A 23,102-nucleotide genomic window follows, 5' to 3' on the forward strand; every position below is an offset into this window, starting at 1 on the left:
AAACAATAAAAAAATCAGATGCAAAAATGTGTTCCCTATTATGGGTGACAGAGACACAAAACACTCAATCACAGAGACAAAACAAATATATAAAAAATTGTCAAGAGAGAGATGTGTCAAGAAACACCTGGGTAGAACGAAGTTCCTTTCAATTAATTAGTAAAGGAATTGTAATAAAATTTAATTTTTTTAAGTTATAATATTTTTTTATTATTCCTTCGTTCTCCACGGGCAGTTCTCGCTTTGCTGTTCTGCTATAACTAGATATATAATAATTAAAGAACTTTACTTCTCATTACAAAAAACTAAATATTTTGTTTACATGAGAAACTTAATATTAATATGTATATACGAGCGAGATACACGTCGCCATTAGCCGTTTTAATTTTACTTTACTATGTGTTAACATAATTCAAAAAGGCATTAAAGATACATGTTAGAGTTATCTAATGCGAAATTTAGATTGTAATTGATTTAATAACTGCACACCTAATAGACTTCTTCAAATAATTTGTACGCGGCTTCGGCAAGATAAGCAAACTCGCTCGACGAGTATTGCGAGTAGTTGTGTATTTGTTTTTTTTTTAAATGATAAGCTACTTTGGAGAGAGTTATTTTTTTTTCAATTAAGATACAGGTGCTATAAACATATTGTTTTGGTTTCTTGGTAGACTTTATTAGTCTGTGTATGTTGTATCTAAGTAATGCTTTTATTAATTTATTTTGTTGTGTTTGTAAGTTAGATATTTTGTTTTTGCATGCTCTACATATTTCAATTAGATATATGAAATGTGGCTTGACTAAACAATTATAAATTAAATGACGTAAGGAATATATTTGATATACTAAAATGAAAAAGCTGTTTTTAGCTAAAACATTTTTATATTTTATGGTATTCTTTTATGAGGGCGTTATACACCAGGATGGATATGATTTTAGCTTATAATGTATATAATCACTACATAGTATAAAACAAAGTTGATTTCTCTGTCCCTATGTCCCTTTGTATGCTTAAATCTTTGAAACTACGCAACGAATTTTGATGCTGATTTTAATAGATAGAGTGATTCAAGAGGTTTATGTTTATGTATAATAACATCCATTAAATAGTGGAGAAGTACTGTAATTTTTGAGGTTTGTAATGTGATGTCGTAAATAATTACATTTTTTCGCTTACATTGCAAACGCAGGTTGAACCCTACGAGTTTTATCAAAATAATGTACTAAGTATTCTACACATTGAAAAGGTCTACAGAAAAGTCAGTGATGGTATATGTCTATATGGTATATGTCTATATGGTATATGTCGCGTATATTATCGTAGCTTTCCAGCGACGGAAATAACAATACATAATAAAAACCTGCATTTCATGAGCATTGCACCCGTGCGAAGCTGGGGCGGGTCACTAGTATATGTATATAATAACTTTCTTAAAGTTCTTTAGGCGCATAACGTTAAAATTTTTACGGAACGACACGATGATGGGCAGCGTTTTTGTCGAAGAAAAGGGAGAGAGCTATTGAGACTTGAGAGAGTGAGAAAGGGTGACTTAGAAATAAATACACGCTATTGGTTGATATTCGTTTATTAGTTAAATAGAACTTTAGATGGAAATTCTGTCGCATGTCTTGTGTACATGTTAATTTATTTTATTATTCTTGATTACTCAAGATTTCATATGGAACATGGTGTAATGGTTGCAGCTGCTTACAAATGTTGTGTAAAAAAACTTGGCGATTAAAAAGAGTTGCGTAGAGTTTATTGCCAGTTCTTCCCTTCCGTCCTACGCCCTTGATTTGAGAACTGTCAGCAAATGTAAATTCACAAATAATTTAATTTTTTTGACGTTCATAAGTGTTTACCTATATGAATAAAGATATTTTTGTTTGTTTATTTGTTTAAAAAAATTTTGTTTTTGAAGAAGGGATTCTACCACGTGTGAACACACATTATTTATGTATTTAATACGTCTAATTGAAATAAATCATTTGACTTGAAAATCTGGGTACATCATTATATTTCCCGTGTTTAACTGAGGGTGTTTGTCTTAAATATCTACAAATCATATACACAGAGCGATACAAACTAATAAAAACGTATCTGATAGACATGTTTATGTATCGTTCTTGTAATGGTTTGGTAGAGTACACATTATTTTTACAGTCTTGGATTCTGTCTAAATTCACCTTGATACACATTTGCGTACTAATGTCGATACTCGCGTTTCACCGCGCCCTGCGCGAAGCGATTCTTATTGACTGAGTTATGTAACATTAGTTTAGTTAAAAAACAGAAAGACTAGGAGGAACGAAGAGGAAAAACGTTTTTTTATAGAACAGGGGCCTAAACGGGCAGGAAACTCAAATGATGTGATACCGCCCCCCATGGACACTCAGAAACCCAGAGGGCTCGCGAGTGCGTTGCCGGCTATTTAAGAATTGGAAGAAAATCGCTGACTTGAAGGATACTAAGCGAATCTGGTGCATGGATGGACAATTATGATTACCTGAACCGGCCGGTGACCAGTGCTGCTGTATCGACAGAGTGCACGAGGATCTGATGCAGCTGAAATACAGCAATGCTGCTGGAAGAGCTGGAAGATTCTGATTTCGGAGGCCATAACACTTTCCGCATTTGTTTGAACTTTTTCTTACAATTCTAAACCCCAATTCTCGCAGTTAATATATTTTTGTAATATTTTTATCCGGCTTTACAGATTATCAAAAACTTTTCCCTTAGCATAAACAATAGAAGCCAAACAACGAACAAGAACAATGTTTCTGAAGACGATTATATAAGCTTTTGTAAGATATCTTTAGATACGATATTTCGTGTTAGGCACGAAAAAAACTTAAATCAGTGGCACTACAACCTGTTTTAGGTCTTGGCCTCAGATTTCTGAATCTGTTTCATGATCATTTTAAAATCAAGACAAGTAGGTGATCAGCCTCCTGTGCCTGACATATTCGACTTTTTGGGTCCAAGACATGTCGGTTTCCTCACGATGTTTCCTTCACCGTTCGAGCAAATGTTAAATGCGCACTTAGAAAGAAAGTCCATTGAAAAGCACAGCCGGAGATTGAACTTACGACCTCAGGTATGAGAGTCGCACGCTGAAGCCACTAGGCCAACACTGCTCGCATAAAAATCGAATAAAACTTATATTCCACGACGTCTTCTAAGAGATATAAAAACGCTTTTCTTTGCAAAATAAAGTAAACTTAACCCTACTATAATAATTTATAAGAACATAAATTACACAATTTCCTAATTTGTATTTGTAATATCACAACTATATAGTACCTATATACAATAATATTCTTAAACTTTATTTTTTTAGGGGAATGCATTTTCGAGGTAACTTGGGGTCGCGTAAGCTCTACCGAGAGACCCCGTGACTGGCTGACTGCAGCAATCATCTTCCATTACATCGCCTTAGAAAAGGAATGTTGAATTACTGACCACTGTAATTACCATCCTCAGCCTAGAACATAGCAATACGTTCTGACACAGGAATCTCTATAGTTCCCACTGTATAGTATATAAACTCAACCGTGCTCGCTCGGTTTAACCACTCGCCTGGTACCGAACAACCCTACCAAAGGCCAAGTAATAGTAAAAAAATGTTCCTTGTATGGCAGTGTACATAACATATTTGTTTTTTTGTCTACGAATTCATTTACTTTTGGGTTTATAGTTTAATTCCAAGAATAATTATGTAATTGGTCAGACAATGATACGTAAATTTTTGCTCAGTATGACTTATATATCAAGTGCTTCATATTTTAATTGCATTTATCATATTCTAATCAATGGCTACAGAATTATTTCACGCTGGCACGAAGGTATATTTGGCTTTCGTTTTGGAATTATTTTTACCCTATACTAGCAAGTAATTGACTTTGAAACCGCTGTGATTATATTGTGGTGCATTGGTCACGCGAGGTCGACGCTGATAAAATCTTCAATTGGTAATTTAATTATGAAGTATTGATTTTTATTTAAACATTATAGGAAAAAATGGCACTCAAGGTTGACAATAATTTACCAAAAACTTTAAAAGATCACCCGACCCTTTAAAAATCGACTTAAGATACTAATTTTGGAAAATGTATTACACAGTGAGTTATTTCTGTGAAACATTATAATAAACATTAATTTGATAACATTATAATAAATATGTATGATACAACTAATTAAAGAATTGAATTTGTGGCAGAATATGCGAACTTTCGATTGTACTGCCATATTTTTTCACCAGCGAATGGAGCGTTCTAATATATCCAGTTTAGGAGAAACCTGAATTCGAATGTGGTGTCTGAACTACTTGGTTTTTCTAGACAGAATTGTTAAAGGTTCTGCTGATTTTACACCTTGGGAATGAGTAGGAATTATTTAGGGTATAGCTTAATCTGTGCTACCATCTGACTAGCTTGTCTATGCCGGATATACGAAAACATTGGCTATTCTTGGCTATAAAGTACATTGTATCACGGTTAATGTTAGTTTTACGAGTATTTTAAATGCAAATGGCGGTTTAAGCGTCGTAACAGTCTATCACTAATGCGATTAAAGTTATTTGATTTTATATTTATAGTCTATAATCTAATTTTGCTTTGTACTACTCTTTGGGTGATATATTGTCGTAGACAATGTCTTGGACTTTATGTCTATTATTTTTCATTAAAAAACGGGTTTTATAATTTATGATATATGTATAATCTAATATATATACAGTATTTCCATCTATAACGCGGTATTTCCTCATATAATGCGTTTTGGTATAACGCGATTTTGCTCCCATAAAACGCGGTATTTCCCCCCTGTATCGCTACTTTCGTTCGCCTTTAATTTGCTATTTTGCCCTATATATATGTTATATGTCTATATATATGTGTTCTTATAAAGCGATTTCCGCCACCGTAAAACGCGGTAATTCTCCCTATAACGCGTTATTATGTAACGCGATTTTAATTGGGCATAAAACGCGGAATGTCCCACTTATAACGCGTTTAACGCGATAACGCAACTTCCGTCCTCTATAAAACGCGGTATTTCTCCCTATAACTCGATGATTTCTCAAGTTATATTGCTGATAATATTGTAGTTGTGTGTAGGTAGTAGTTATAACCTAGCCTTGTTTGTAATGTTTTTCATTCGCTAGTGTAAATCCAACCAGTATACTTAGCGCTCGTAATCTACACTAATATTGTAAAGAGGAAAACTCTGTTTGTTTGTTTTATTGTAATGAATAGGCTCATAAACTACTGGACCGATTTTAAAAATTCTTTCACCATTCGAAAGCTACATTATCTACGAGTAATATAGGCTATATTTAATTTTTAACTAAAATAGGGTTCCATAAGATATTAGGGATTTTCGGACACAAGGTGTAAAAAATTAACCAAAAAAGTTACTTATTTTGCGTACCCTGCCTAAACTATTTCTTATAGAACTAGATCTTATAAATATCTACAAAAAAGTCGGCGACACACTATACCTATCTAAGTCGAGTGAGGCACAATAACCATAAATGATATACATGGCAAAACGACGTTTGCCAGTTCAGCTAGTAAATAATATTCACTGAATTTTTATTAAAGCAAATATTGACTTTATCCGTCCTACAAAGTTCCTACATCTTCTTTCAAAACTTTACAATCACAAACAATATTTTGCTCGGAAATTCTTGCAACAGTAGTTTAAGTGTTTCCTCTCTCACCACCCTCGGATAAGCCTAAAACCTAGGACGGCCGCAAACTGGTATTATCTCAAAAATTCTTTCCGCCAGCTCTGCGGAAATAATCTATGAACGGCTCGGCTCAAAGATTATTCCAACTTCGGTTTTTGGTCCTTTTGGAGTCACATGAGTCGTTCAACGCATAAGTATCGCAATACAGAGGAAATTGCTGCCAGCGTTAAATGTACTGGCAGTACCAAACGTTTTAAATTATTTTTCTTTGTCTTTTCAGTAATTTTAATTATTACTTTGTATGTTCAGATTGTTAATATTGTTTAATTGTAATAAAGTTAAAATATTTTGTAAAGAAAATAAATAAAAGTTCATCGTGATAACACCGGCGTGATATTTAATCAGTCAAAATGGCGGGAATGAATTTCATTTATTAAAATGCATTTAAAATTACATTTCATACATATTCGTAAATTTTCATTTCATAAATTAAAATATTCAATAATGAAACTATGTGCATGAAATATTTATTTTTAGAAAATTCTTCTATCCTACATAGTAAAAAAATGCGGGTACCACACAGCTGTCACCTCTATATAAATTTGAATTAATAATAGAAATTATTTTATGTAGTTTTTTATAGAACAGGGGGCAAACGGGCAGGAGGCTCACCTGATGTTAAGTGCCACAGCCCATGGACACTCGATTTGTTGCCGACCTTTTAAGAATTTGTACGCTCTTTTTTATAGTTTAAGAAAATTGTTAATACTCTACATATGATTGAAATAATATACATAAATATGTACTATGTAGTAGTTATTACGTCAAGTAATTAAAATCTCATTTCTCTTTTAACATATTATAAGAAACGTTTTTGTAAGGTTTTGCATACGTTACAATGCATAGTTCATATTTTTAGCAAGTTAATTGGTTTTGTAACCGGAAACCAACGACATATTGTCAGGCTTCCTTGACGATAAAGAAGAATTCACAGATTATTATATCACCGAGTTGATTCAAGTTCAAACTACTCAAATGACAAAACACTATTAAATGTTTTGTTTTAAGTTGCGACAGTTTACAGGAGACGAAACCAATTTTTACAAATCTTAAACACTTTTATCTTTTGTTATATATCTTTAAAAAAAATCAGTGGCGCTACCAACTCTTTAGGTCTTAGCCTCAGATATCTGAATCTGTTCCATGATCATTTTTTAATCTAATAGGCAAGTAGGTAGGTACAGTGCCTGACACACGTCGTCGACTTTTGGGTGTAAGACATGGCGGTTTCTACACGATGTTTTCCTTCACCGTTCGAGTAAATGTTAAATGCGCACACACAAATACACTCCTATGAACACTCTCCTTTGTAAATGCGGTAGAAGATGCATAGACATCTATGCATCCACATCTCCACGGTTTGGCTTCTTAAATTGTTTAAATCATTTATTACATTCAATCAGGTTGTGGGCATTTTTATAACTGTCATAAATGAAACAATTCATATACACAGCCTATGTCAGTTTATAAAAAGAAATAAATTAATATTCTGTGCACGTCAAATATGAATAAATCCAATTAAATTGATATCAATAAATATTGAGCTCGATTCAATTGTCATCGCTTCCCGCCAATGTTGGCACGGCGCCATTTTGAAATGTACTCTTATTTTTTATCGAACGTGTTGTTGTTCTTTTGTCTATTAGAAGCTAACTCTATGATGTTCTCAGTTAATGTTTCTATTGTGTATGCTCACAGGGATATTTGTTACGTTTTGAAAAGATTTTTTTAGCTTTACCCACGTGGCCTACACACACTTGAAGATTAAGTAGTAAACGTATTCTATTTAACTTTTTTTTAATTTTAAATAATTTATCAACCTTTTATGTTTCCAATGAAATTGAACAATAGAGAAATACAGTTTGTACGGTTTACAACCGTGTAGGTATTTGCAATGTAAATGATACCATGGAATACGATTTGCTAGTGTGTTAATTTTCATTATATGTATTTCATTACATTTACCTTATTTAGATCGCATTCAGACGTCGTACCGTGCGTGACTCTTATGACTTATCCCAATCTCATCTTATTCCATTAGTTAAGTCCAATAATTAGCCCTTTAAATATCTTTATAATTTATCCCAACCCCGAACGCAGGTTTTTTTATTTTTGTTAATTTAGATACGATTTTTTTCTTAATAAGTTGGCAACACTCCCCGGAACAGGAATGAAATATTCGAAGTTGATACTCGTCTACATTAAATCAATAGATTTTCCCATTTTACAACAAATATTATTAGAATTATCTTATTTATAGTATATTTTTAGGTAGAATAATGTAGTGGAATAAATAAATATTTTTTTTAAACTATACTTAACTCCGAGCTTCTAATACTAGTCGGTGCATCAATTTTTTTAAATCTATGTCCACAGACTAAAGCTTGATTAGTTTGTAGGATGAGAGATAACAATCACTAAAAAAAATTGTGGGAGTTAAACCTCACTCACTCACGCTGTCTTTGCCTCCAAAATGAGAAACATCCCTCCTTTATATAGATAATATAGAACATTTAATACCATTATTATATTCTATATATTAACCAAATGAAAAATCCCGCCATTTTTCTATCATTGCAACATTTCCAAACTATTAACATAACTCTTTGTTACAGATAACCTCCTTGTGCCTCGAAGCGCGCGAATGTCAACCGTCAAAGTGTCAATGAGCCATAGACAAAATGTGTCATAGATTAAAATAGATTTAAAGGGGTAGCAAGAAGCTTTCTATAATGGCTACGCCTCCAGAGTCACCCGTGGAAGAGCATGCTTATGAATTGGAACCGAACCGACCACCGAAGCCAATACCAGTGGCGTTAGAAGAATTATGTAGACAGACTAAGTTCTCAAAACAAGAAATTAGAGTTATGTATAGAGGATTCAAGACGGTGAGTTTAAAATCATTAACTCTTTATTAAAAAAGGCAAAGGCAAAGACAGAGCCGTGTTATCCTAGTGGCTCAGCAGCTCAACCCATAGGTCCAATAACATTTTTTTTCTTTTTTTTTACTTGGGGAAATGCATTGCGCATACCCTACATAGGTCCAATAACATTTTTTTTTTCTTTTTTTTTACTTGGGGAAATGCATTGCGCATACCCTACATAGGTCCAATAACATTTTTTTTTCTTTTTTTTTTATCTGGGGAAATGCATTGCGCATACCCTACATAGGTCCAATAACATTTTTTTTCTTTTTTTTTTTACTTGGGGAAATGCATTGCGCATACCCTGATGCGGCGCGACTGCTTGGTGCGGAAGCGTTATATGGGACTCGCTATTGTGCATACTAAAACCCCAAGGCGCCACCTACAATCACCTTGTGCGGGATGCGGTAACAGCAGAGCCTTATCCATATCCCACCATGTAATCCACGCCCATTGTTGGTTTGTGAAGATACTTGATACAGCACGTATCCTTAGCACCAGTTATGTAAAGTAACATGAGATAAGTTACATAATATATCTAAACAATATATTCTTGAAGCCTACAAAAAAAAGCGGTTTTAAAACAACTTACTCGTGACTTATATGACTATAATACTTGAAGGTACAATTTGAGTATCACCAACCAGGCTTCAGACGATAAACCACTCCTTTTATGGAAATTGCATTCGTTTTACCACTGACTCCCAAGAGAAATTAGAGAGTTATCACTAAAATTCAAAGCCCTCGTTAAAAGTAATCAATAAAGCTTTTTATAAATGTGACGAATACTTAAATGATGACTTGGGATTGATTTGCTCCAGTTCAAACAATTTGTATGACTCAAAAAGTAAACGAATTAAATGTTAATTTACAATTAATGTAACTTCTTTTTTGACGTTCATAAGTGTTTTTGTTTAACTATTGTTTCTACTACGTATTTGCGTGTTGTTCTCAGTATGTAAGTGCGTGCTCCTATTTCACCATGCCTCCTGCTGATAGAGGACAAATCTTTGTTTTTAATTTATTTTATTATTCTTTATTACTCAAGATGTCATATGGAACATGGTGCAATGGTTGCAGCTCCTTACAATAATTATGTAAAAAACCTTGGTGATTAAAAAGAGTGGCGGAGAGTTTATTGCCAGTTCTTCTCTTCCGTTCTACGCCCTTGATTTGAGAACTGGCAGTAATTGTAAAATAAAAAGCACAACGTTCATAAGCGTATATTATGTTACCTACATGAATAAATGATATTTCAATTTGAATCAGAACAAAGATATTTTTCAGTTTCTTTCATTTTTGCGCGATCTTGCCCGATTCAAAATACCATGCAAATTGACCTTAATAACCCATTTTCCAGCAAAGCACTTAAATTTTCAGTTCTAAAACTAGCCAGACACGAACGCGTCACTCAAAGTTAGCGTCGTATGGTCCAAGTAAAACATTAACTCTGCGGAACTCGTTTTAAACTATTAGTGAGTTGTCACACAGTTTCATTTATTTGAACGACAGCCACCGAACTTAACGAGGAAGAAAATTAAATGATTAAACGTAATTTAGCATGACATAAACGATCAATACAGTATTTTACATTTTCTGAACTTAATGTTTAGTCCGGTCAATTTAGACATTCGAAGTTACATAAAGTCCCATCAAGCTGAAAATCAGTGAAATTATTCAAAACATATTTTACATACAATTTATATAACATTATTTATACATATAAATGGCGCGAAAGAAGTTTCACTTCAGTGTGGTCATAAGCACACTCGCTTTTTTTATTTCCTGCCTGTTCTGTTGCCACCCTAACTATTTTCTTGTCCGAGGAAATGCAAACGTGTCCACACAAGTAACATTCATACTAAAGTCCATCCCATCTCCCAAGGAGTTAACGATTAACTAAATCCAATACCACAGCAATTCTAATTAATTTAAAATAATATAAAACCTTTTTATTTTGGACCACAAACAAACCTCTTTTGACTCGGCGCAAACCTCACGCCATTTCGCGTTTTTCTTTCACACTCCCATTTCAAAACTAAATTGCATTCATTTGCGAATTAATGATTTAACTTTGTAAATTTAAGTGACCTTAAAGTTAACACTTAAACTAATATAATTATAAATATATTGTTTTGTATAGTTTCTTAGCAGTGTTGGCGAAATGGCTTTAGCGTCTGACTGTCATCTCTGAGGTCGTAGAACCCCGGCTGTGCAGTTAACTTTCTATATGAATAAAATAAAAATAAAATATGTTTATTTTGGAATATAAGATACATATTTCAGCCTCCCGGGACTGTCTGTCGTACCTCCGGTGAGGTATGATGTATTAGAGTCGATAAGCTTGATTTGCTTTATTTTTTTAAAAAGCAATGAATCATTTAATAAAAGATCCCGAATATGGGACGAAGAATGCCCCACGACTGGCTCTTTTTTGCAGAAATCCCCTAATTTTATATAGAGTTGAGCAAGTGCTAGTGGAGGAATCCCTGAAAAGAAAGGGACCCCCCCCCCCACTTTGCTATCTTTGCCACTGCGTCCTGCTTTGCTTTTGCCACTGCGTCCATGTGAGTAGTGAGTAGGTGAGGACAATGTCAGGCTGTTTCTAGATATCCTGACAACTGTAAGAACCCTTGAACATAGAAATTACATTGGTATTTCTAGGAAATACATAATTTCTAATAATATTTAGCAACATAGTTGGCAACTCGAGTGTTTTGCGACGTGTTACGCGGAATTAGTTTTCTTGCGAGTGCCAAACTATTTATTTTAGATTCTATAAACACGTGTTTATATTCAAAGATAGTGTTTGCGACCTTTTACACTTTAGTAGTTTTCACATATTTAACTAATGTATACTTATATTGTAAATTGTATTTTAAAAGAGTAAGTGTGGAGTTTCTTACCCATTCTCCACACGAAACTACCTTTTGGAAGGGGAAACTAGAATCATCTTTATATTGTATTTAACGTTCAAAAGTGCTATTTTAGGCGGTCTAATTGGAATAAATGATTTGACTTTGACTTATATTAAGTGACATTTAGTATACGTCAAAATCTAATACAGTGCCAAATACTGAGATTGGTATCGGCGCCATTTTGAAATGTCAGTATGACATTTAGCCCTTAAATACAACTGTCAATCGACATCTAATAAAAATTCAACTGAAATGTATGTAATTGTATTCCTATATAATAATGATATGATAGGTTTTGTTACATGTATTATTAATATCTTAAAAGATATTATATCATTTGTTCCTAAGTTTGTGTTTTTAAAACAAACTCCCAAGCCAGAGCAAGAGAGATTAGAGAATGATCACTAAATAAATTCAAAGCCCTCGTTAAATGTAAATTAATTAATAAAGCCTTTTATAAATGTGACGAATACTTAAATGATCTTAATCCTTGGGATTGATTTGCTCCAGTTCAAACGATTTGTATTAAAAACTTGGCGATTGAAAAGAGTGGCGGAAAGTTTCTTGCCAGGTCTTCTTACCCGCTCTTCGACTTGCGAACTGGTTGTAAATGTAAATTTACTATTCATTTAATTTGTTTTTCTTGACGTTCATAAGTGTACATGTTTACTTATATGAATAAAGATATTTTGATTTTATATTGATCTTTAATCTTAGATTGTAGATTTATTATTGGGCTCGGGTATAAATGTATCTGTGGCACATTTTAAATTCGGAACACGATGACATAACATGTGTCACGCGAGTTATTTTTGGCGCGAACGGTCATCGACTTCGCCCACTAACCTTTCACATGTATCATGTGTTCATAATGTATGGCTGGATTATTTATGAGGAAATATCACCACAAAGTGCTCCAACTGATGGATTCTTTATCCGATTAAAATATTGGATATTAGGATAATAAGGGAAATATTATATAAGAAATTTATATTTAGGGTTTTAAGGGAATTATCAAAAAGGTTAGTCGACATCACAGGAGAACGAAGATCTGGCAGCTACCTCGGACAAAGAATTAGTCTAGCTATTCAAAGAGGGAACGCTGCCAGTATCTTCGGAACCTTGCCTAAAGGGACTCCTTTTAATAATAAATTTTAATTATTACATTTTAAGGTTAGTTATTAGGTATATTTTTATGTGTTATTTGATTTATATAACATTAAGCGACTACAATGTTATGTTTACCTGTTTAATGTTGTATAATGTTTGAAAATTAACATTTCGTTTCGTTTCATGTCGATTCGTTGAAGGGCTCTATTTGTCACACTTTGGAGCCCATGCCGACATCATAAATCTTTTTAGTATTTATTTGCGCAAAAAGTTTTTTCTAAAAAAAACAAAGTCTTTCCCTCGGTAAACAAGTGAAACTTCGCTTTTCAGCGGAATCATTATTGTCGACGCTCGACTAAAGTGCAATTCTTTGTGAAAACGGTGAAAACAGATCATTTTCCTCAAAACAATAGAGCGGGGAAATGAAAACATTTTTAGGTCGAGCTTTTCACAAATAGGGTTCGGTTCAATCTAGATTGTCGAAGAAAAGGGTGAGTGTGATTGAGAGAGAGTGAGAAAGGGAATTAAAAAAATACACACCATTGGTTGATGTATTCGTTTAGTACATATTAGAACTTAAGACAGAAATTCTGTCGCATAACTATATTATTTATTTCTTTATATTATCATTAACTGTTACGAGAATAATGGTGATCAAATCAAATCATTTATTCCAATTCGACCACCTAAAATGGCTGTTTTGAACATTAAATGTAGATTGTCGAAGAAAAGGGTGAGTGCGATTCAGATCGATTGCGAGAGAGTGAGAAAGGGAAAAAAAAAATACACAGTATTGGTTGATGTATTCGTTTAGTACATATTAGAACTACACCTTTGGTCAATGTTCAAATGAAATCCGAACAGTAGTTATCAATTAATTGTTTATTTCTTTAATGAGTATAAGTTAAATTTTATATATTTTTGTCATTAATTCAAGTACTTAAGTTTGTTTATGGAAGAGCTGGGAACCCTACACAGGTATTTTTTACTTAAAAGGGTTTCCAAATCTTACACTATGAAAAGAAAATGTACTGAAAATGAATAAAGACTTTTTATTATTATATTATTATTATATAGATATTTTTGACGTTTTAAAATCAAACGCCGGCTGATGATGAAAGCATGACTTAATGTCTGGTTACGCTCATTGTCCTGTTACGCTTATTGTATGTGTGCGCTGCATCTGTCTATCACTCGAAGTATGCAAACATTTCATTAATGTTTTGCTGTCCGGAAAGTTTAAAGAGCGTACGAATTCTTAAAACGTCGGCAACGCACTCGCGAGCCCTCTGGCATTGAGATTGTCCATGGGCGGCGGTATTACTTAACATCAGGTGAGCCTCCTGCCCGTTTGCCCCCTGTTCTAAAAAAAAAAGTTTTTTACACCTTTTTATAGCCGCAAGTCTCTGCCAATTTTGCTAGCAGTACCGAGGTAGCTGCGAATTTAATTTATAATGAGGATCTAAATTTCATCTTCTATACATATTTAAAGAAATCTTTTTCACCGGCAGATTTAGTGCTAGTGTTCATTTTGTATGCATTAAACTGCTTCTTCAGACATTTCAAGAACTTTAACGTCTCTTGCTTGACGTTTTTATATAACTTTCATAACAGGCAGCTATCACTAATGGACCAGAAGTTGTGTTGCTGGCCTTTGCATTTTTTGTATTGTATTGTATTTGCATTATTGTTTTAGAATGTATATATAAATAAATAAATCAAATCAAATCTTCAAAACTTGTTGCGTCAGCCAGTATATATAAATAATTTCTGATTTTGCTTTTACAGGAATGTCCTGAGGGCGTGGTGCACGAAGAATCGTTTAAGGATATTTACGCGAAATTCTTTCCACATGGCAGTAAGTATACTTAAGGACCTATATCACCAAACTCCAAAAAAGTACATTGTTTCTTTATGGAAATTGTATTCGTTTTTACAACAAACTCCCAAGCGAAATTACAGAATTATCACTAAATAAATTTAATTCCCCTTGTTAAAAGTAAATTAATTAATAAAGCCTTTTATAAATGTGACGAATACTTAAATGATCCTAATCCTTGGGATGGATTTGCTCCAATTCAAACAATTTGTATTAAAAACTTGGCGATTGAAAAGAGTGGCGGAAAGTTTCTTGCCAGTTCTTCTTACCCGCTCTACGCCCTTGACTTGCAAACTAGAAGTAAATGTAAACTTACAATTAATTTAATTGGTTTTTTTTGACGTTCATATACTTATGTTGACCTATAAGAATAAAGATATTTTTGAGTTTGAGTTTTCATGTTTCGTCAACGTTTCTTAAAGTAGGGCAAATAGAAAAAAATATATGGTGGAGTTGAGTAGTTTATGTATACGTTTTGAAAGATACACGAAATAACTTCAAACTGAAAAAATAAAATCCAAACATAGCCAATGTTTGACACTGAATTCATTTTATGACGATATTATAGAACATGATTTTGAAATTTACAGGATATATTTTATCGCAAGCCAAGTAATCCATTTCAGAATAATTGTTTTTACATTATTTTATTACATTTATTTATGGGATATTCTATATTTTTATAAATCACAACCCATTTTTATCTTTGTTAAATTGATATATTTCTTCACAAACAACGGTAATTAATTTATATTCTTATAGAAAGGCTCATAGGAAAAAAATACATGCTCACTCGTCTTAAAAGTCTGTTCTGAGTGACGTCTGTTTTATTCTTTTCTTAGTGTCCTGTATTTATGTTGCCACATACATCAAAATCGTATAGAAAATACTACACCATACAGTATGTAAATTTTTAGTGCGTATCTACGATACGCTACAAATTTAGGGCCTGTTTCACAATGTATGGATAAAGTGCCAAATAGCTATGCAACACATAAATTATTCGAAAGATAAAAGTTCCGAATAAGATACTTCGCGTTTCATGACAAATAGCGCTATCTGACAGTCGTGAAACGTAAAAATACTGTTTATCCTACAAATAAGTAATAAATAGCTTATTTGGAACTTATCCGGACATTGTGAAACAGGCCCTTAATGTATTACATAACTGTTATTAAGGGCGTGCCTCTGCTTTCCACTGTATGTGGTCTATCCCACATACATTGATCCGACGTACGGATAGCTTGTATCGACAGATCGCTATTACAATCCGTCGATTGGTTATTGGCAGAATTTTATCAATATTTGGATTAAGTTTTCGGTCTCAGATGGCCAAAAATGGATTGAGATAGGTTATTGGGTTTGGGAGTAAGCACAATGCACCATATATATATATATATATATGGTGCATATATCATATAATACAAACATTACCCTGGTAATTTTTTTATCGTAATAAAAGGATTTTTTCATTATTTCAGATTCTGCGCTCTACGCCCATTATGTTTTCAAGGCATTTGATGTCAACTGCAGTGGTGCTATAAGCTTCCGGGTAAGTTCTCCATGCCTTTAATGGGGTTTAAGTTTTTATTTTTTAATTGAAACTTCTTTAGGCGCGCGAAGGTTGATTTTTAAGGAAGAAACGTCACGATTATTTGCAGCGTTTTTGTCGAAGAAAAAGGAGAGAGTGATTGAGAGAGAGTGAGAAAGGGAGAACGACAAAAATACACGCTATTGGTTGATGTATTCGTTCAGTACATATTAGAACTTTAGATGGCAATTCTGTCGCACAACGTCTTGTGCAGTAAACGCAAATTATTTATTTATTTATATTGTGATTAGCACATGCTAATATGTGCTGTATAATGTTCTGAAAATACCAGAGCATCCATTAGGGCCTTTACCTTCGGGCTAGTACCTTAGTAATAATTTATTTATTTAGTACAAATAATAATAGTAATTTACAAAGAAGTTTCACTTCTGACACTACTTTTGTGTCCATACGTTTTTTGGCGTTGTTTGTTTAATTTTGTAGCTTGCTTTATAATATAATTGATATGTATGTGTATAATTTGAGTTAATATGTACATATGCACTTTGTTTTAGGACTTAAAAATTAATAAATTTATATTAATTTAAATAAAAATATTAGTTACTAAAAATATGTAGGTACAATGTTTTTTACAAAAGTGCAGGTAGGTCGCATCGATGTTACAGCACGCATTGCTAGAGTTAACATCTTCACGGTATTAAGGAATATATTTATTCATAAACCAAACAAGTTCATTTATAAACTTCAACAGATAAGATATTAAATGAATTCTAAATAAACACATACATACGCAAGTCAATTACCACTTTATCTACAATTTGATTTTATAAAATTTAAATTTATACTCGTTTTCTTTTTATTCATCATCATGAACTGGGGTTATAGGTTGCAAAACTAGCAATAAATAATGCTGTTTACGTATGATAACAATGCGATAACGTCGAAAGTTTTCCTACAGTTTTCCACGATTTTCCTTAATATACGATTTATGTTCGTATTTTGTTTCCCCAAGTCTGCGCATTGTTTGTTATTGTTCTGTACTGTCTGTCATTTTCGAGGATTTTAGTCAAAACATAAACGCTAAATTTATTTGTTTTATTATAGAGTCTTTAACTACATACGTACTAACACTATAGGGTAGGGGGTTTCTTTGATTTTTATATTCGGTGATTACGTCAATATTAATTATTTACTTTTTTACACACTACCAACAGATTGTCTATTTTGAGAAATAAATTTTTGAGGATTCTTACAAAAAAATAATACGTTTGTGTACTTATGTTTGAGAGCTTACTTTCTCTGACAAGAGGAAGGGGGGGGATAAATTCCAGTAAATCTGCTTACGTCATACTTTAATGGTCCCTTACTAAGACATCATGGAACTTACGATCTAGCCTATCTTAAGACTAATAAGTAATGCAACTCTAACCCAAATTACATATAAGGATTTTTTTAACATAATATGAAAGTGTCCACAACACACTAATTAAGGCGTAGACACTATGATCTTGTGTTTCTATTTTTCACATATTTAATATAAACAAATTCACATTTTACAAACAAGCTTATTTCTGTTACATATAAGTGGAAATCCTTATATTTTAATTGTTGACCTACCTAAATGTACTGTCGCTCGGAGCATTTGCTACGCAACGTAGCGTTTGCTACAGCGCGTAGCGGTTACTACGCCATATAGCCGTCTCTCTACTGTAGCGAAAACATGCCTGTGGTCAATTCGATATACAGCTACGCTGTAGCCAGTATCTACGCCGTAGTACATACATTGAAATAGTGCATACTTTGAAATTGTATTATATTTTTTAATTAATCAACGCGTGAGACTTCTTAACTATAAATTATCAAAATTTTATACGTTTAAGTTAATATAAATTATATCTATTCAAAAACGTTTTATAATTTGTGGTCAAGAAATAAGGACAAAGTTTATTTACCAGCAGTGTTGGTCTAGTGAATTCAGCATGCAAGTCTCATCCCACGACTTCGACTTTTTGACGACTAAGACATGTCGGTTTCCTCACGATGTTTTCCTTCACCGTTCGAGCAAATGTTAAATGCGCACATAGACAGTCCATTGGTGCACAGACGGGATCGAATCTACGACCTCCAGAATGAGAGTCGCATGTCGCACTATATAGGTGATTTCTTAATTAAGTTAAATGGCTGGTGCGTTTGATTTTTTTTTATAGAACAGGGGGAAAATGGGCAGGAGGCTCACCTAATGTTAATTGATACCGCCGCCCATGGACACTCGATGCTAGAGGGCTCGCGAGTGCGTTGCCGGCCTTTTAAGAATTTGTACGCTCTTTTCATGAAGGACCCTAAGTCGAATTCGTTCGGAAATACTTCAGTGGGCAGCTTATGTTTATCCTACAAAGACGGTTCTAAAACTTAAAATAATTGTGAACGCGTTCAAATGAGATACGACACCTTGCCATTGTAGGTCACGCCAACTTACGTAATAGGCCCAAAGCAAGGACGGAAATAATCACCAATGTTAGGCTTTTTAGTTTTGATTATATAAACTGACATTCAAATCATTTATTCATTTAGGTAACACAATGTACTTATGCAGTGAGCAGTGTTGGCCTAGTGGCTTCAGCGTGCGACTCTCATACCTGAGGTCGTAGGTTCGATCCCGGGCTGTGCACCAATGGACTTTCTTTCTATGTGCGGATTTAACATTTGCTCGAACGGTGAAGGAAAACATCGTGAGGAAACCGACATGTCTTAGACCCAAAAGGTGTGTGTCAGGCACTGGAAGCTGATCACCTTCTTGCCTTGCTGAACCTTCTCCAGTCAATAACAAACACAACAAAAAAGTAATAAGCGAAATGGGTCCAACAGTTCACGCGTCATGCCTTGACCAAGGGAAATAGGGATTCCTTTATATACATATATAGCAGCAGGCTCGGCCAAGCATTGCTGTGGCTAAGGTTTTTGTTATATTACAAAGTAAGTAGTAAACTATTCAAGTGAAACGGTATGAGAACTTATGTGAAAGGTAGATAGCTTATGTGAAACGTTGGTACTTTTAACACAGCGCCATCTGTTAGAATTGTATCAAATATTAAACAAATTTTGCAATAAAATAATATTGCGGGTATAAATTGAGATGTAAGTCTCTCTATTCTATCTTTTAAGTTAGATCAAACTGCACACGGTGTGCAAATTTGATTGATATCGGTTCGGTAGTTTAGGAGTCCACAGCGGACAAACAACGTGACACGTAATGTTTATATATTAAGATATATAGATTGAAATTTGCACATATCCACATAATGCTATCTACAGCATATGTTACAAGCTATCTTTTCTAAAATGTATTACAATTTTGAAATGTTACAAAATATTTATACGTTGCGTTGGTTTCAAGTTGTCAATTGTATTTGGTCAATTGTCACTATTTGAACATTTAACTCTGCAATTAAACCTGCCGTTTACACCTCTGTCGAGTGCCTGGCACTATGCCAAGAGTAGTTTAAGCCTAGCTATTCTAAAACTAGACTTGTTTTAGTAATTTTTAATCGGGCTTTTTAACTGGAGTACACTGTTTGGTAAGAGAGGATTTTGTCTATGACATTTGACTTTGAAGTATTTTTTTGTTATTTAACAAAGGTCTAACGGTTATGAGGCTGATGATGATAAGTGATAATTATAGCAAGTGCCTAGCCAGCCTTTATATAAAAAAGTACGTTCGTATAAAGTACACATGCCAGAAGTGAAATTTCTTTGAAAATTAATTATTACTAAGGTAAAATAATAATCATGTAGTATATGATCACTCCATGCATTTGTATATCTAAATAAACGTATATTTTTCTCGATTTATTTACTCTCTCTCTCGTTTTTTTCGCTTCATTATTATTATTTCAACCATAGAATGTGTATAGCCTATGAGAACTAGTAAATATTATATTATTAATGAACTAGTAAATATATATATAACAAAAACACATTAAAGGATTAATAATATACAAAAACGTTCAAACATTTACGAAAAACGATGTATGTATGATGAGTATTTATTATGTCTTGACAAAATAAATATGTTTATTTTGGAACATAAGATAATCAAGGTATCACTTATTCCACGTGATTAAATTTGAACCTGTAGGCATCCCTCATCGGCAAAGCAGACAGAGGATGTAGGCCCAAAAAAAATGCCGGCGTAAAAAACTCTCGGAACTCTTTTAAAAAAGCAAATAATCAAACAACACTTATTTTAAATCAAATATAGCTAATTAATTAGAAGTAGCCCAGCACTAGTCCCAGGCTTTTTTATCAACTAGATAATGGCTAACTTGTTAAGTTCAGAGATTGGCTATATAAAGCCTTTTTACACTCGGTAAATCAAATATAAATTCAAAACTAGGCAGTCTATCGCAAAAATAGCAATAAGTCTAGAAGAGTGCTCAAATGATCTGGCAGGGCGCCAAAAATGACAGCTTAAGCGGCTATCATATCGTGTCATTTGTCAAAAACTTTAATCTCACCCTGAAAACTATGTCAAGTACTTTTAAATACCCTAATTTAAATGGTTTTTAATTCATTAATAGTATAATATACTGACCGACGATGTCCTGTAACTATGAATATTGATTTGCAATTGGTATTATTAACGAAAAAAAATTTTCAGAAACAAAGTGTTTATTATTCTAATGCGTACACATACAACATTCTTTGATTGTTTTTCTGGCGTGTATATAATTCGTTTTGTTTGTATTCCGACACGGGAAAACACGCGGCATATGAAAACAATGTGAAAAATATACATTTTAATCTTGAAAATGCCACAAAAAATTAGCGACTATATTATATGTGTTATTTATTAATGTGTATTTTATCAATATAATAACTGTTCGATTTTCCGAAATGAAAACTTTTTAGGTTGTTCTGTGATTTTTCTCTATATAAACCTCAGAATTTAAGTTATTAGTTCTTTAATAACAAAGAAAAATAAGGGTTGATCGTAAAGGGCAAATGAAATTTAAGGTTTGTGTGTATTTTTGTGCAATGTATCATAAAAAACAAAAAACTTCAATCACTTAGATTTTTGAAAGATAGTAGCCGATTCTTACTGATCATGCATAAAAAAATCATAAGAATCGGTCGAGCCGTTTCAAAGGAGTATGGGAACAAACAATGCGACACGAAAATTATATATATGTGTGGAGTGGCGGAGAGTTTATTGCCACTTCTCTTCCATTCTACGCCCTTGATTTGAGAACTGGCAGTTAATCTAAAATTAGACGCATTTAATCTATTTTTTTGAGGTTCATTAGTGTACAATGTCACAAATGATTTTTGACATTGACATATAGAGATAATAATAATAGAACCTTGCCTAATGGGACTCCTTTTAATAATATTTTTTAATAATTAAATTTTTAGGTTAGTTATTTGATATAATTATGTATTATGTTATTTGTTTTGAATTGTATGTAAGTAATTTCTGTATTAAATGATATATAATAAAAAAATAATAAAAAATAATAGTAGTAATTCAATTCCAGGAACTCCTAGTAACTCTATCGACGCTGCTACGTGGTTCGGTATATGAGCGACTCCGATGGGCATTTCGCCTCTATGATGTGGATGGTGATGGAGCTATCACGCGTCAAGAGCTAAGCGAAGTGGTGGTTGCTGTTCACGAGTTGTTGGGCCGCCGGGCGCCACCTGGATCACCGGCTTCGAGGATAGATGACGCTAAAGCTGCTGAACAGGTGCCTTTCTTGATGAGACTCTGTGTAGAGAGCACAGAGCTCCGTTAACAAAGTCTGTGGACAATTGTTTTTATAGAATAGGTGTCAAGTAGACAGTCACATGGCCCTTTAAGAATTGATACGGTTCAAATAATAATAATAATATAAAGTCTTTATTCATTTTAAGTACATTTTCTTTCCTAAGTGTAAGATTTGGAAACCCTTTTAGTTTGATCTAACTTAAAAGATAGAATAGCTTACAATATTTGTTTATTATTGGATAATGAATTATATGAATTGTAACAGATGGCGCTGTGTTAAAAGTACCAACGTTTCACATAAGCCAACTACTATGTAATATAACAAAACCTTAGCCACAGCAACGCTTGGCTGAGTCTGCTAGTAATATTATAAAGGCGTGATAAATAAAACAATTTTTTTTATTTTTATGGAAACAATTTATGGTTTATAATATAATATCTCATATATGCTGATGCTTTAAATCAATTAACCGTATTATTTCATAAATACTATAGGGTATTAAAATGCGTTTGTCCTGCACACGTTTGATTGACCTACCCATGACCATGCAGAGCAAAAAATGGCGATACCTTTAAATTAATAACTAAAAATTTATACAAATTCCTTAAAACAATAATGACATGAAAACAATGTGAAATCTTTTAGGCTTTTAAAGGATTAAAATAACTAAATGGCCGGCAATGCAATCGCGAGCCCCCTGGTAGTGAGCTAGTTCATGTCTACTTAACATCATATCCTGCCCGTTTAGCCGCTATTATATAAAAACATATTTTTTACTATTAAATATTTCGACTTTTCCAGGTCGACCGCGTGTTCAGAAAGCTAGACCTGAACCAGGATGGAGTCATCACCATCGAGGAGTTCTTAGAGTCGTGTCTGAAGGATGACGTCATCACTCGGTCGCTACAGATGTTTGACACGGGGCTATGACGTCAAAGTGACACACCGCCGCCTAACACTAGGTATTAAAAAAAATCTCCAATTTCCAGAAACAATAAAAATATGTTTAAAAATTGTCTATGGTTTCCAGAAACTACAAGGTAGGTTTTAAAAAATTGTATCTGTTTCCCAGCAACTACAAACGTAGGTTTAAAAATTATCGCCTTGGATTTCGAGAAACTAAAAAAGTAGGTTTAAAAATCAGTCTTGGATTTCCAATAACTACAAAGGTAGGTTTTAAAAAATTGTATCTGTATTAAGT

General features: G+C 33.3%; 1 protein-coding gene across 2 annotated transcripts in view; it reads left to right on the forward strand.

The window, feature by feature from the left end:
- Nucleotides 1-23,102, forward strand: part of LOC111001078 (Kv channel-interacting protein 1) — a 37,697-nt gene that overhangs the window by 10,585 nt on the left and 4,010 nt on the right. For both annotated transcript variants that reach the window (XM_022270786.2, XM_045633745.1), the window contains exons 2-6: nucleotides 8,369-8,641; nucleotides 14,494-14,563; nucleotides 16,066-16,136; nucleotides 21,671-21,880; nucleotides 22,703-22,863. In XM_022270786.2, the coding sequence (XP_022126478.1) occupies nucleotides 8,486-8,641; nucleotides 14,494-14,563; nucleotides 16,066-16,136; nucleotides 21,671-21,880; nucleotides 22,703-22,831 (636 nt within the window). In that variant the 5' untranslated portion in view covers nucleotides 8,369-8,485 and the 3' untranslated portion in view covers nucleotides 22,832-22,863. The remainder of the gene's footprint in view (nucleotides 1-8,368; nucleotides 8,642-14,493; nucleotides 14,564-16,065; nucleotides 16,137-21,670; nucleotides 21,881-22,702; nucleotides 22,864-23,102) is intronic.

The sequence above is a fragment of the Pieris rapae genome, chromosome 24 (genome assembly GCF_905147795.1).
Source record: "Pieris rapae chromosome 24, ilPieRapa1.1, whole genome shotgun sequence".
Lineage (NCBI taxonomy): Eukaryota > Metazoa > Arthropoda > Insecta > Lepidoptera > Pieridae > Pieris > Pieris rapae.